This window comes from Quercus lobata, chromosome 1, assembly GCF_001633185.2.
Source record: "Quercus lobata isolate SW786 chromosome 1, ValleyOak3.0 Primary Assembly, whole genome shotgun sequence".
Classification (NCBI taxonomy): Eukaryota; Viridiplantae; Streptophyta; class Magnoliopsida; order Fagales; family Fagaceae; genus Quercus; species Quercus lobata.
In genome coordinates, this window is record NC_044904.1 from 30,052,134 (window position 1) to 30,064,633 (window position 12,500).

Sequence of the window (12,500 nt, forward strand, 5' to 3'; positions counted from 1 at the left end):
AAAGGAAAGGGCGATCGAAGTTCAGTGAAGTAGGCATTACCTTTGACACACACATGGGTGCCATAGGAAAGGGAGCAAGTCCTCGTCGTCGGATTGTTAGTTGGGGTAATTTCGTGAAAGCCATCCTTCTTAATTAGGTGGAAACCAGCTCAATCTGATCTCCGGGGACGCTAGAGGATTGAACTAGCACACAGTACGTGAGCGAGTGCCTGGGATCTTTGGGTAGGTGTTCAGTGGATAGAGAGGGGTTAACAGAACAGCAATAGGAGACTATTCCCCACCTCTCTGTATTGCTAGCACAGAAGGCTCTCTCTGTTCTTACTACCTACGGGATAAAGCCAAGCCATGGCCTCCAGGGTTGGTTGTCTTACTCGAGGTTCTGCCCGCTCCATCGATATCTTTCTTACTACTTTCCTTGCCTTGGCAAAGTCTACCTGTACGTTACGATTTCAAGCCTTTCCGAACGCCCGTTAGAACTGAACTTTGAAACCGGTAGCTTTGATGCCCGACGCTTCGTCATGCCAACCTTGAGCCCCTTTATTTAGCCCTGTACTGTGGTGAAACCGGAACTTATGGCTGAGTGTTTTTAGCCGCTTTTGACTCGGAAAAGCTGTTAGCCTTTTATGCCCTACTAGCCTTTTATGCCCTAGCCTTGAAAACGATTATGCTTTCGTAATTAGTTCCAGCTTAGCTTCGTCATGCCCACCGGAAGGAACGCCTTCACTCACGCCAACAACAACAACAACCTCTGCTTAAGCAGCCTACCTTGAACCAGCGAAAGTGAAAATCACATTTCTTTGCCTGAGAGAGAAGAGCGTCAGCCCGCACGGTCCCTGTGAGCAGCGGATTGCTTCCGCGTTGAGCCCTTGGCACTGACCTTTGAGACATCGTTCCCGTAGCACCTTATACCTGACCTTGGAATGTCACTCTGCCTCACAAAGAGAGTCTCTCTGGCACTTCCGCTTCCGGGGTTGGGTCAAAGCTATCGGTCGATCTCGTGGCGAGCCTTCCCCACCTACCTTACCTGGACCACCGTTAGCCCACCAACTTCCTTTGCAACCTGAACGCCCAACAACTTCCACTTCCACTGGGACTTGACCACCAACAGGCACTGGCTCACCTCACTACGCTCCGAAAGCTTCGCCGTACTTTTCAGTTCAGCACGCCACTACTAGTTATTAAACCCCTTTGGGCATGGTCGGGGTACCTTTATCTCTCGTTATCAATTGAATCAGTCAAGAATACAATCAAGCGTTTATCGCCTTTGATCGCTCCCGGCTCGCTTTCGGGGCGAGCCTGCACTCTCGCTTCTCACTCGCCTACGAAAGAAAGCAAAAATACTAGACTCGACTTTTACACCTGCGCTTCCTCACCTGCCTCTCCACTCGTGCCTACTTTCACCAACCGTCCCCTACTCCATCCCTCTGCTTGGCTCTAGCCTTGTCCGGACCTCCACCTCTCTGAGTTCTCGCCCCCTGAGTTGCGTTCTTTGTCTCGTCCATCTGAGGCCGACGGCTAGGAAAGCATACCCTGATTGGATCGACCGAGTTCATCAGTTTCCAAAGGGGTATAAGGTGCCTGAGTTTGTTCTCTTTTCCGGTGAGGAGAAGAAGTCGACTATTGAGCATATAGCTCGGTTCTCGGTCCAGTGCGGGGAAGCTAGGTCCAAGGACTACCTCAAGTTGAGGCTCTTTGCCAACTCTCTTACTAAATCGGCCTTCCCCTGGTATATGAACATCCCTCCAAACTCTATTAAAAGTTGGTACGATCTGGAAAGCAAGTTCCATGAGCAATTCTATAGGACAGACCCAGACATTCAAGTTGCCAATTTGGCAAGATTGACTCAGCTCCAACGGTCGAATCGCGAGGTTTAGGAAGCTTTACCCAGACTAAGGGGTACGTGACTCTTACGCACTACGGGTTAGTGACTCGTTAACACTCCCCGTTCCGTGGGCTCAAGAACTCGATGCTGATGAAACTCCTGCTTTTAGCGACTCGGTTCCTATTACAGACAGGTGGCAGCTTCCCATGCAAAGCTTAATCGTTAAGTTTTGTCAATAACCGTTTTTACGCCTGGGTGGAAAGTCTAGAGCCGCTTTAGGTGGTAACCATACGGGCACCGCCTCTTGACCTCTCGTGTAAAGTATATTACTATCGTTTTACCCCACTCTCGCTTCTACGCTCCTAACGCCTAGTTGTGTAAGCCAACAAGTGAGTTTTGCTTACGTGACACAAGACAGATTGAAAGCAAAGGTAAAGCCGTCCAGTGATCAAGTAAAGGTTACGAAGTGATTAAATTGAACGTACGAGCGAAACGAAATACTTGTTTATATCAATATAGATATAAATGGAGCGAGAATCGGGAGTTGATATTGAGAAACGGAAGAAAGGCCGTGGATCCCTGATAGCCTAGTTGCTTCGAGCCTAACCCCTTGCTTGCAACAGAAACAATACCCGGAGAAAAGTTTCTACGCCTGTAAAGCCATTGCCCCTACGCCAAGCCCCGAAATAAAGAAGGAGGTTAGCCATCACGGGGAAGTGCTGTAAGTTATCTAGGATATGATAGATAAAAATGGAAGGAGCGACCCTTGGACCTATAACCTTACCTTTTTGGGGCTCACTCCTTTCCTACTCGCTTGATCTTGATGACCAAGGACTAGAAACGAAAAGCTAACTTCCAACCCTTGGAAAAACCTGATTCAAGACTTGCTGTACTCACTTTGATGTATTTTATAATATAAATTATAACTAGCTTAAGGCTTGCTAGAACTCGTAACACAGCTTATAAAGAATACAAGATAAGATCTCAAGTAAGAGTAAGAGACTTAGTCTAAGAAAGGAAAGTCATTTCGTGAAATGGGATTCGTAGCCAGCAAGCAATAGCATCCTGTTGTTATAGAAGAAATGAAATTGCATAAAAGAAATAAGGACCTCGCTCGAAAGCGAAACGAAATGGGGGACACTGTCGGGTATGCCTGACAGAGAGAATTGCTTGCAACGCAACTACAAGCCCAGATGACTAATGGAAGGAAGAGCTTCTGGCTATCGAGAAAGCCCTGCTTGAAGAAAAGGCTACTTCCTACTGCCCTACCACCAAGAACAGATTCTCGCCATCTATTTAGAGGGGGACTTCTTATGAAACAACGCAGCTCCTAGTCCGACAGTTCGCTCTGCGCCTTAAGAGAAAGAGTTCCGGCATACTACTAATTGATTATTTGGCCGTTTGGGATCGGAACAACCTGGGGAAAGTTGTCTTCCTACATAACCTACCTCCCAGACCAAGGGAAGAAGGTATCAGATCTATGTAGTTCTCGACCCCTTTTGTTAAACCAGTTCCTGTGCCTGGGATTCATTCCAGTCGGTAAAGTAATCTGGTGGATGGGGCCCGCCTCACCATTCCCCTTCTCCAAAGCAATCAAAAAAGAAAAATCACCATGAAAAAGGCCTGCCTTTCAGTACGTGAAAGAAGTTCTGCTCTTTATGTGAAGTGCTTTCTCTTTCACTGTCTTACTTTGGCCCCTCTCCTGACCGATAAAAAGATTCAATCCAGCCCCAAGCGTACCAGGGGCTACCCTGTTTACCGGATCCTAAGAGGTCTGCCCGTCCGGCGTCGGTACCTCGCATTTTGTAATTAGGGCGGCACCCCGGTTTTCTGAGTGCCACCTTCACAATAATAAGCAGGCGGCCTACCCGCTTTCCTTTCGGTCAGCTGCCCCTCAACCGCGTTAGGGGTCTTCCTCATCCATAATCCAAGGCCACTGTTTGATGGAAGTCTTTTATATTGTGGAAGGTCCCTCTACCTCATGAAATCCATATCAAATATCCGGTCTTTTGTTTTTTTCGAGAAGGTCCCATATGCGGGGATAGATGGAGGTTCTATCGGCCTCCTCGTAACTGGGCCATGGTCTTTTCCAAACATTTTTTAAAATGTCTTCCATTTCTTGCCTCGTTCGAAGGGGGGAATCGAGCCTCAAAGCATCCACGATTTCTCCGTCGCGAATCCGTCCGATATTCCCTTGTGGATCAATTTCTGCTAATCTTTCGTGTACGGCTCTAATTATTTCAGTCTTCCAAAAGCTTCGCAGTTTGTCCGAGAGAAAGTCCAAGCTCTCCTTCTGCTCGGTGTTGGGAGAACTATCAATGGATTGGTTTTCGGGAGTGGACGTGGAAGTAGATGGGGACGAAAATTGTGACGAAGGGGGGAAATAGTCTTTTTCTGTATTTTCTGAGCTTGAGGCATGATTCTCAAGAGAAGTAGAACCAGACGAGGACTCGGGGCGGGAGGAAGACTCCAAGGGAGGAAGACTTATTTCCCCGGATTCTCCGCCTGAATGGACATTCGAATTCGATCCAGAACAAGAAACATTCAAAATCAAAGTGGATAAGGCTGTTGTCACTCCTAAAAAAGCTACAATCTTTTCTAAAATGAAGAAGCGAAAGAGACAACATAAAAAGAAAACTAAAATATAAATTAGGAATAATAGAAGAAAACTCTTTTTTTTTTCGAAAGTAGAATTCGATAAATTATAGTTAAAATTAGAACAAGCACGAATAAAGGAAGGATAAATTCTGGGGTGGTCATTATAGCGGTTCCTTCTGATCCTAGAAAACGTCCGAAAAAACCTGCTACGGAACTACCGAGCTGAGGTATAAGGATCAATCTGACAAAATTGACCATATTAAGATTTTTGATTTAGGATCGCAATTTCCTGCTCCGTCTTTGCCAATAGTGATATCCTAATTCAGCTACCTCCCCCACTCATCAAGGCATAACATAATAAACGAGACTATTGCCAAGGGGGACCGGGGAACGCTCTGCCCCATCACCTACAAAAGGATCCGTTATTGGAGTGCGGCGCTTCTCAGGGCACTCTGAGTCAGAGGTACCCCGCCGGGGCGATCCAGTCATCACCCGGAGTGAAAGTTCGATCCATTAGGTTCTTCGATTTGTTCGGAAAAGAAACGAGAGACAAGAAAACATCTTTGATTACGATTAAAAGGAACAATCTCAAATAAACCAAGATCCAATTTCGGGTCATTTCTTGGTGAACATAATCTGCCATAATCTCTTCGATCCCTTCATTTATGTGCCAAAATAAAGAGAGATTTGGTAGGAAAGTGGAAGAGACTTTTTTGTATATGATAATCAAAGGGAGTGGAAAAGCTGCAGTAATTCTTTGGAAAAGCCCGGCTCTCTTTGTCTTCGAGCTTTCATTCCTCAATCCACTCTTTCGTTCCTTCATATACCCCCCCACCAATAGATAGAGACAAATAGGAATAACCGAACCACGTCTACAAAATGCCAGTACCATGCAGCTGCTTCAAAGCCAACGTGATGCTCCTTGGTCAGATGACCAAGATATTGGCGAATACCACATATGATCAAGAAAAGAGTACCTATAATCACATGAAAACCATGAAAGCCAGTTGCTAAGAAAAAGGTAGAACCATAAATACTATCCGAAATAGTGAAGGGTGCTTGATAATATTCCATTCCTTGAAAGCCAGTGAATACTAGAGCCAGTGAAACGGTAGCTACTAAAGCATAAACTGCCCGTTTTTCCTTCCCCGCGAGTATAGCATGATGAGCCCAAGTTACGGCAGCTCCGGATGAAAGGAGAATAGGGGTATTAAGAAAAGGGATTTCCCAAGGATCTAAAACCCAAATCCCTTTTGGGGGCCAAATACCTCCGATCTCTACCGCAGGTGCCAAAGAAGAATGAGAAGAAGCCCAAAAAAAAGCAAAAAGGAACATAACCTCCGATACGATAAACAGAATAAAACCATATCGAAGTCCTAATTGTACGACTTTGGTATGATGTCCTTCCAACGTGGATTCACGTAGAACATCGCGCCACCATACGAACATGGTATATAGGAGAAATATGAGGCCCAAACTGAGAAGTGTTGCACCCCCTTGAAATGGGTGCATGTACATCACACCTCCTACGGTGGTTGCCAAAGCTCCGAGTGAACCCGAAATAGGCCATGGACTTGGATCTACCAAATGATAAGAATGCCTCTGAGATTCAATCATAAACCACTTTGCCTCGGTTGTATGTAAACCCCCCTTCACCCCCACCCCCTAAAGTGGTAAAGAAGGGCTCTTTGGGGTCTCAATTTCTTTCTATCTGACAGGACAAACAAATAGGAAGGGATGGTTCTTTCATTGCATTGATAGAAGTGTCTAAGTAGAAAAAGATCTCTCTATTACTTTGAGAAGAGAATCGTTGGTTTGACCGACGAACTACGTGGGAAAATGGACCTTCTTTCTTTGATTTTCAGCAAGCATTTTTGGAAAGTCACAATTCTATTCAGTTCGGTTTCGGAAAACTTGCAGGTCGCGGATTAGTGCGTTCTGCGCCGCCGGCGGCCTAAAATCAAAGGCGGCGCGGGTTGATCTCTCTGGTTGAGGCTGCATTCATTTATTCAACTTGACACGTGTGAAGGGCTTACTCTCCTAGTGGCTCGGCTTGGTCTTGCTCCCTTCCCGCACTATTCCTCCCCACTAAAAAGAGCGATTGATAATCTCGATAACCTTTCTGAACGTCCGTCTTTGCGGGGCGATTTGAAAAGGGGTATATCTTTCTTGTAGTGCCTTTCATTCCACTATTCTGATCGAGAAAGAATCTCTTCCGAACGACCAAGTCATAATGAGATTAAAAAACGAGGCTTCCTTGGCCGTGTGGAACATGGATTAGCATTATGTCATTCTTACAAGCGATCCCCCATCCAGGATTGGAAGAAGTGCTATATGAGGACTTCGAGATCAAATAGAATATGTTTCTTTCCATTCCGCGTGAGCCACTTATTTCTCCGAAACAAGAGATCAAAGTGATTTTCCTCCTTTTTCCCAATAAGTCGACGGCGTTACACCATTGGGATACTTCGAATAAACTAGAGTACATATAGGATACACCGGTGCTAAAACCTTTTCTCAAGATATCTTCCAAACTGTTGGGGTCGTTGCTCCGGATGTTGTTCCCCCGGTGTGAAACCAGTTGGTTTCGTAGTTTTAGAATTCTGCTGATCCCAAGTATTCCATCTCCATCATTGCATATGGGAATATAGAAAGTAAAGAAGAAAAGGCATGACCAGAAGAATTGTGTGAAATAAGTGAATTTATCCAGTTGAGGCATTCTTGATTGAGATAAAATGATTCCCTCCAGACAGCTTAACTCCGTCAAGCCTGTAGGAGTAGTGAAGAATTCTAGTGAGTTGTGTTGTGGTTGGTTGTTGACCAACAGAAAGGCATGGGAGAAAGAAAGCACCAGAATAACTTATCATTTCCGGATTGACTGGGCAAAGGCGAGAGAGATAGATTCAGAAGAAGAATGAGGCCTTCGCGTAAAAGTCATTAAAAAAGTAGGAAGGCTGATAAAGAACTTGTTTCTCATAATAGTAGACTAGTATAAGCCCCAGCCATTCGATCGATCAAATGATGCTCTGCTCCCTTATGAGACTAATTGTGTCTTGTAGTGGTAGAACCTGGTGAACCGGGCGTATAGGGATATCATTGAGCGACCAACATCATAAGGAACGACATCGCACGCTCGTTCGACTATGATATTACGTTTGCTTACTTACGAGATTTAGGTCGGCGAAATCTCAGTCGTAAGGCGTGCTGTTAGAAAACTAGAAATCTTATCTACGATCACGGATCCACGACCATCCTTGCTTCAGGCATATCATTCAAAGACGGGAAGCTTCTTTGCTTTCTATATATTTCTTTTCTTTCCTCCTCTCTCTTAAGAAAGGGCATTGTGTCAGAGAAGAAATTGGATTTAGATTCTGTACTAAGGTAGACTGAACACCAAAAAAATCTATCCAAAGTATGAATGAGAGAAAGAGTACACTGAAGACTGACTATACCGCCCGGAGCTCTACTGAATCCAATGGCTTGAAGGCTTCAAGAGTGAGGAAAGGTTCTTAGCCACCGGGGACCGGCTTTCGTTAAAGCACCTTTGGGCGATGGCCGATCTCTCACTTGACTTGAAGATAAAGAGCCACTGTGATTATATAATTCATTTTGAAAGAGAAAGAACAACTATTTAAGTAAACCTTAGCAAGTCCGTTCGATCAGAGCCTGGACCTATGCTTTGGTCAATAGTAAAGATGATGCCAAGAAAAAGGAAGCGGTACATTACAACAGTAACCTGCTCGTTAACAAGGCAAGCCCTTCGATCGACAATCTTCATTGCCTCTTTCCGACCTTCGCTTTTGAACGAACTCTTTCTTCTCGAGCTTATGATCACTAGTTGGCCTCTCCATAGGTATAGCCAGCCAGAAAGCCGAGCCCGCAGGAACCAGGCTTTTGCCAATAAGTCGAGCCATAAAACCCATTTCAAAGTTATCCTGTTGGTCCATGGTCTGTTCCCGCCTCTGGTCCCCTGCCAAAGCAACCGCCTTTCCCCCTATCCTTTAAAGCCGGTACCAAACCTACTCGTCTGCTTTCTTGTCCCTCTAATGCTAACTAGTTTTAGGCTTCATAACCACCACCGTCATCTCTGTCCTGAGTCTACTTCCCCTTCAAGTGCCTATAGCCTATATCTGAATCATTCATTCCCGTAGCAGAGCAGTACGCTTGTCACTATTCTTTCCGTGCTTTATCACTCTTGTTAGCTGCTCGTTAGCTAGCAAATCCGCTATGGTCTATGGTCTCCTAATAAGCGTACTACCTAGAAAGCTCAGTAATTGGAAAAGAAACAGAACTAGAACAAGAAAGCGGTGGGTTTCGGGCTTGCGAGTGCCTATCTATTCTAACTTCCTACTAGCTAGTGGAGCGAGTATTACATAACCTTGACTGATAAGGAGAGGAGTACTGAACATTAAGCTAAAGAGGAGTCTATGCATGTCGAGCAGAGATAAGACCAGTGCGAGATATGAGATCGAGAGCATACTAGCACAGTTATAGAACATAACCGCGAGGTGCAACCTCTATTCCAAGAAAAGACTGAAGAGGTCCAAGATCCTTCATATCTTAAAGGCCAGCTGATCCTTAAGAAAAGAAACGAAATGGCATCAGCCAGAGATAATAAATCGACATATACCAAGCACTAGGCGCTAACAGACAAAGGCGCTAACAGGACAAAAAACAAGCTTCGAACGAGAATGAAAAGATCGAGAGTACGTTCAGTGGTTGTTGAGTTGTCTTGGCCTACTGAATAGAGAGTTGAATTGACTAAGCGCCCCGTTTGCTGGGCCTACAGAGAGAGAGTTACGTGTAGTCAACTCGGTGGGGTATTCTCAATCGGCGAAGCCTCGCTACAGTCACAGCTACAACAGCTAACAACAGAGCGGATATCACGCAGCGGATATATCGGTTGTTAACATCGGGTGCTAAAAGAAAGCAACACGAATTCTCTTATATAACGAGATCATATTATCTTACATAACCAGCGACAGGGGTCTCTGGCTTGAAAGACGACACTGCCTGTGATACAAGAAGGCGCTCGTTGATGGCGCGAGGAGGAATGGCCAGCCAGCCCCCTACCTACACAGAAGGGAAGGAGATCCACCACGCCAGCGCGCATCGCTAGCTCAATGAAAGGCAACCTACTACTTTCTTCCTGATGCCTTAATTGCGTATATAATATAGTTGTGTCCCCGCTCTTCCCTCTTTCTAGTGTTTGGATCTCGGATCGAACAATCACGGCCCAGAGTGCTCATTGAGCCGGTAACCGTTGGTCTAGTAGCGCCGCCCCTAACTCTTGATCGGAGGAAGCAGCACCAGTAGGGGAGATAAAGTGAGATTAATGTAATAGGATTTGAACCCACTTTTGGAAAAGAATAAATCGAATGCGCCAATGTCAATGCATTTGACCAACCGATTGAGAGATTGGATTAATTAAGCCCCTTAGAGATTCACTAAACGGGAAGGCAGATGCGACCAATTCAATTCGACCGCTTGGAAGGCATGAAAATATAAAGCACGGCGGCACCGCTAATGGAAGAGCAAGACAAATAGTCAGACTTTTTGTATGAGATGGCTTGGCTTAAACCTTGCCTTTCTGGCTGCTAGGGGAAGAGCGTAGGAAGTATAGAATGTCTTTCCCGCTCTTATGATTGGCCATTCCCCTCCTTACCCCGCTGGTATCTCTTTAAGGATTGATGCTTTTCCTATCCAATATGAGCTAGTTAGTTAGTAGTTGGCATTCCTATCCTAGTAGGAAGGTTCTAACAAGATAGTACGGATAGTCAAAGGGATGGAAGCCCGCTTTTCATTCCTTTTTTATATTTAGTTATCCTGCGCTATTCCTAAATCAGGATCGTGAACCTATCTATTTCCCTTCTATTGACCTAGTTTTCTTGTGAGAATATCATATAGTGAGGGTGCAGTGTAGGGATGCTCGACTGGTTGATGACCTGAACTCAATCTTCATGTGAGAGCTGCTTGAAAGATAACAGATTAGTCTCTATCCCAAAAGTGGGGCTCTGGAGGTGAAGCCAACTTTCAGTCCGATTGATCATGACGAGCGGGGGAAGTGAACTGACAGTCGACTAGACTTAGCGAGAGAGGGACTGATTAAAGCTCACTATCTGCCTGCTCTTTCAGTCAATAGTCCAAGGTAATAGGCTCGGGCCCATGGGCTTATTTTATAAGTCGGGTAGGCATGTTCCGTTCCGTAGTCGAACCCTTGGTGAGATGGAGAGATCAGTCCGAGAGGTAGCTTTTCTCACTCAATCAACGTGTCTGGTACGATTTGTAAGGGAGAAATTGTTCTTTGTTCAAGCGTACACTGATTCTAAGATGTTCATGAACATAGGAGCCCCCTGGGTTCAAGATCTCATATCAATCTTCGACTGCTGGGAAAGAATTGGGGTGCGGCAGGAAGAAATGGAATTCGAGAAGTATAAACTGGTCTTCCCAACTGCTGAATAGAATCCTCACTGGGTGGCACTGAAGTTCGGTTTCGATCAAGACATCCCAACAACTGACTAAAGAGGGGGAGTCATGCGGCAGTTCAATCGATGACAGAGGTCCTTTTCCAGCAACTCTCTATTTGAAAGCCCCTACTCCCATAAAGAAAGAATGCGCAGGAGAGGACTGAGCTCGGCTCAATATGGGCACTGGTGGGTCAGCTTCAACAGGGAGCGCACAGCCATACACGAATCACTTTAAATACAAGAAGCCGAGAACCCAATCGTGTCACTAGAGCCAGGATAGGCAGGGCGCCTTCATCAGCTACGGGCACCAACTGACTCACATAGGGCACAGTATCAACGGCTCCCGAGAGGGGTCAGATTTCAAAAACTTCTATCGGCGGCAGTAGACCAGTCACAATCCGGGAATGTCACACAACAACTGCTACCTCAAGTGCAGGCAACATTGCTTCAGAGCAAGTTACTATATTACGGGAATCATCCTCTGGTCGTCGTGTTAAGCAAATCGCCAGCAAGCCCAAAAGTCTGGCTGTTACAGTACCCAGAGACTCAGGTGATGGGGAGAGAAGTCAAGCACAGAGGCACTATAGAGAGAAAGGGGGGAAAACATCCTTGGTGGAATGTCCCCAGCCAGGGAAAAGAAAAGCTGTGACTGGCTTGAGGGGTGGTAGTGAACTGGGGAAGCAAGCAGAGACTACAAGTGCGAACTCAGAACACTTGGAAGAATGGACTGCACTTATGGAAAAGAGTAGAGAGATAACTCAGAAGAGACTGAAAAGGGAAGGGAAAAGATAGTCAAAAGAATTGTGAGGCTTAATTATGAAGGGGCACAGTGCGAGTCTAGAGAAGAGAGTCTCCGGGGAGAAGTCATATCTCTTTGTGACCAAACGGAGAGGTCCTCCACAAGCTCTACCCCGAGTACTTCGACGCCGTTTACCAGGCGCCTCACTGAAAGGTGATACTCCAGGAGAAAGTCGTGGATAAGAAAGATTTGCAGTTTCAGAAGCGAAAATTCTGGCAGCTGTACATCGCTATACTCGGAAGATCACGGCAGTCACCCCCCTTTCGGTGCCCAGACATAGAATGAATGTGTAGGGGCGGTGACAGCACTGACTGAGGCTGGTTTCAGCGCATACCACTTGAGGGCCATCTTGATGCAACTGACAGAGGACTTTGAAGAGCTGCTGAAACAGGCAGAGGAGAAATACAGCCCCCTGCAAAGAGCCATCGAAGAAAAGTTGGGCCCGAACTCGCCGAGAAAGAAGGCAAAAGGGCTAAGTTGTCCACGTCGGTCACTCAGCTTGAACGGATAAAGCGGCGCTTTGGAGAATGCATTAAACTTAAACAAAGTGAAGACGGCCTTAGCTTCTCAACAGAAATAACTGGCTGATATAACCGCTGAGGTGGCTCTGATCGAACTTCAGTATGGAGTATCCAACCTCCACTCGACGGCTGAAGCTTGACATGTACGAAAACAATCAATCCCTGAAAGAGGAACTGGGATCATTCTCTTCTGTACTGTAACTGGCTTTCCCACTGTCATTTATCCAAAAATATCAATGAAACTTACTTTTTTTTTCATTTCCTTTTCTTTGAATTTTTCACTAGGTTACTTA

At 45.7% G+C, this 12,500-nt stretch overlaps 2 protein-coding genes across 3 annotated transcripts in view; one reads left to right on the top strand and one right to left on the bottom strand.

The window, feature by feature from the left end:
- The window catches only part of LOC115986381 (ATP synthase protein MI25-like), a 5,766-nt gene extending 5,293 nt beyond the window's left edge, over positions 1-473 (top strand). Inside the window, exon 3 of the mRNA XM_031109323.1 lies at positions 1-473. This exon is cut by the window's left edge and continues 2,523 nt beyond it. The gene's annotated coding sequence lies outside the window, so the exon portion shown is untranslated.
- A 4,388-nt stretch (positions 474-4,861) lies between these two features.
- The window catches only part of LOC115986366 (cytochrome c oxidase subunit 3), a 13,098-nt gene continuing 5,459 nt past the window's right edge, over positions 4,862-12,500 (bottom strand). The window contains exons 1-3 of one of the 2 annotated variants that reach the window (XM_031109299.1): positions 6,669-7,279; positions 6,335-6,415; positions 4,862-6,022 (exon numbers count right to left, since the gene is read on the bottom strand). In XM_031109299.1, the coding sequence (XP_030965159.1) occupies positions 5,240-6,022; positions 6,335-6,415; positions 6,669-7,139 (1,335 nt within the window). In that variant the 5' untranslated portion in view covers positions 7,140-7,279 and the 3' untranslated portion in view covers positions 4,862-5,239. Of the gene's footprint in view, positions 6,023-6,207; positions 7,280-12,500 lie in introns of those variants that run through there. The other variant, XM_031109289.1, reaches the window with a different exon arrangement.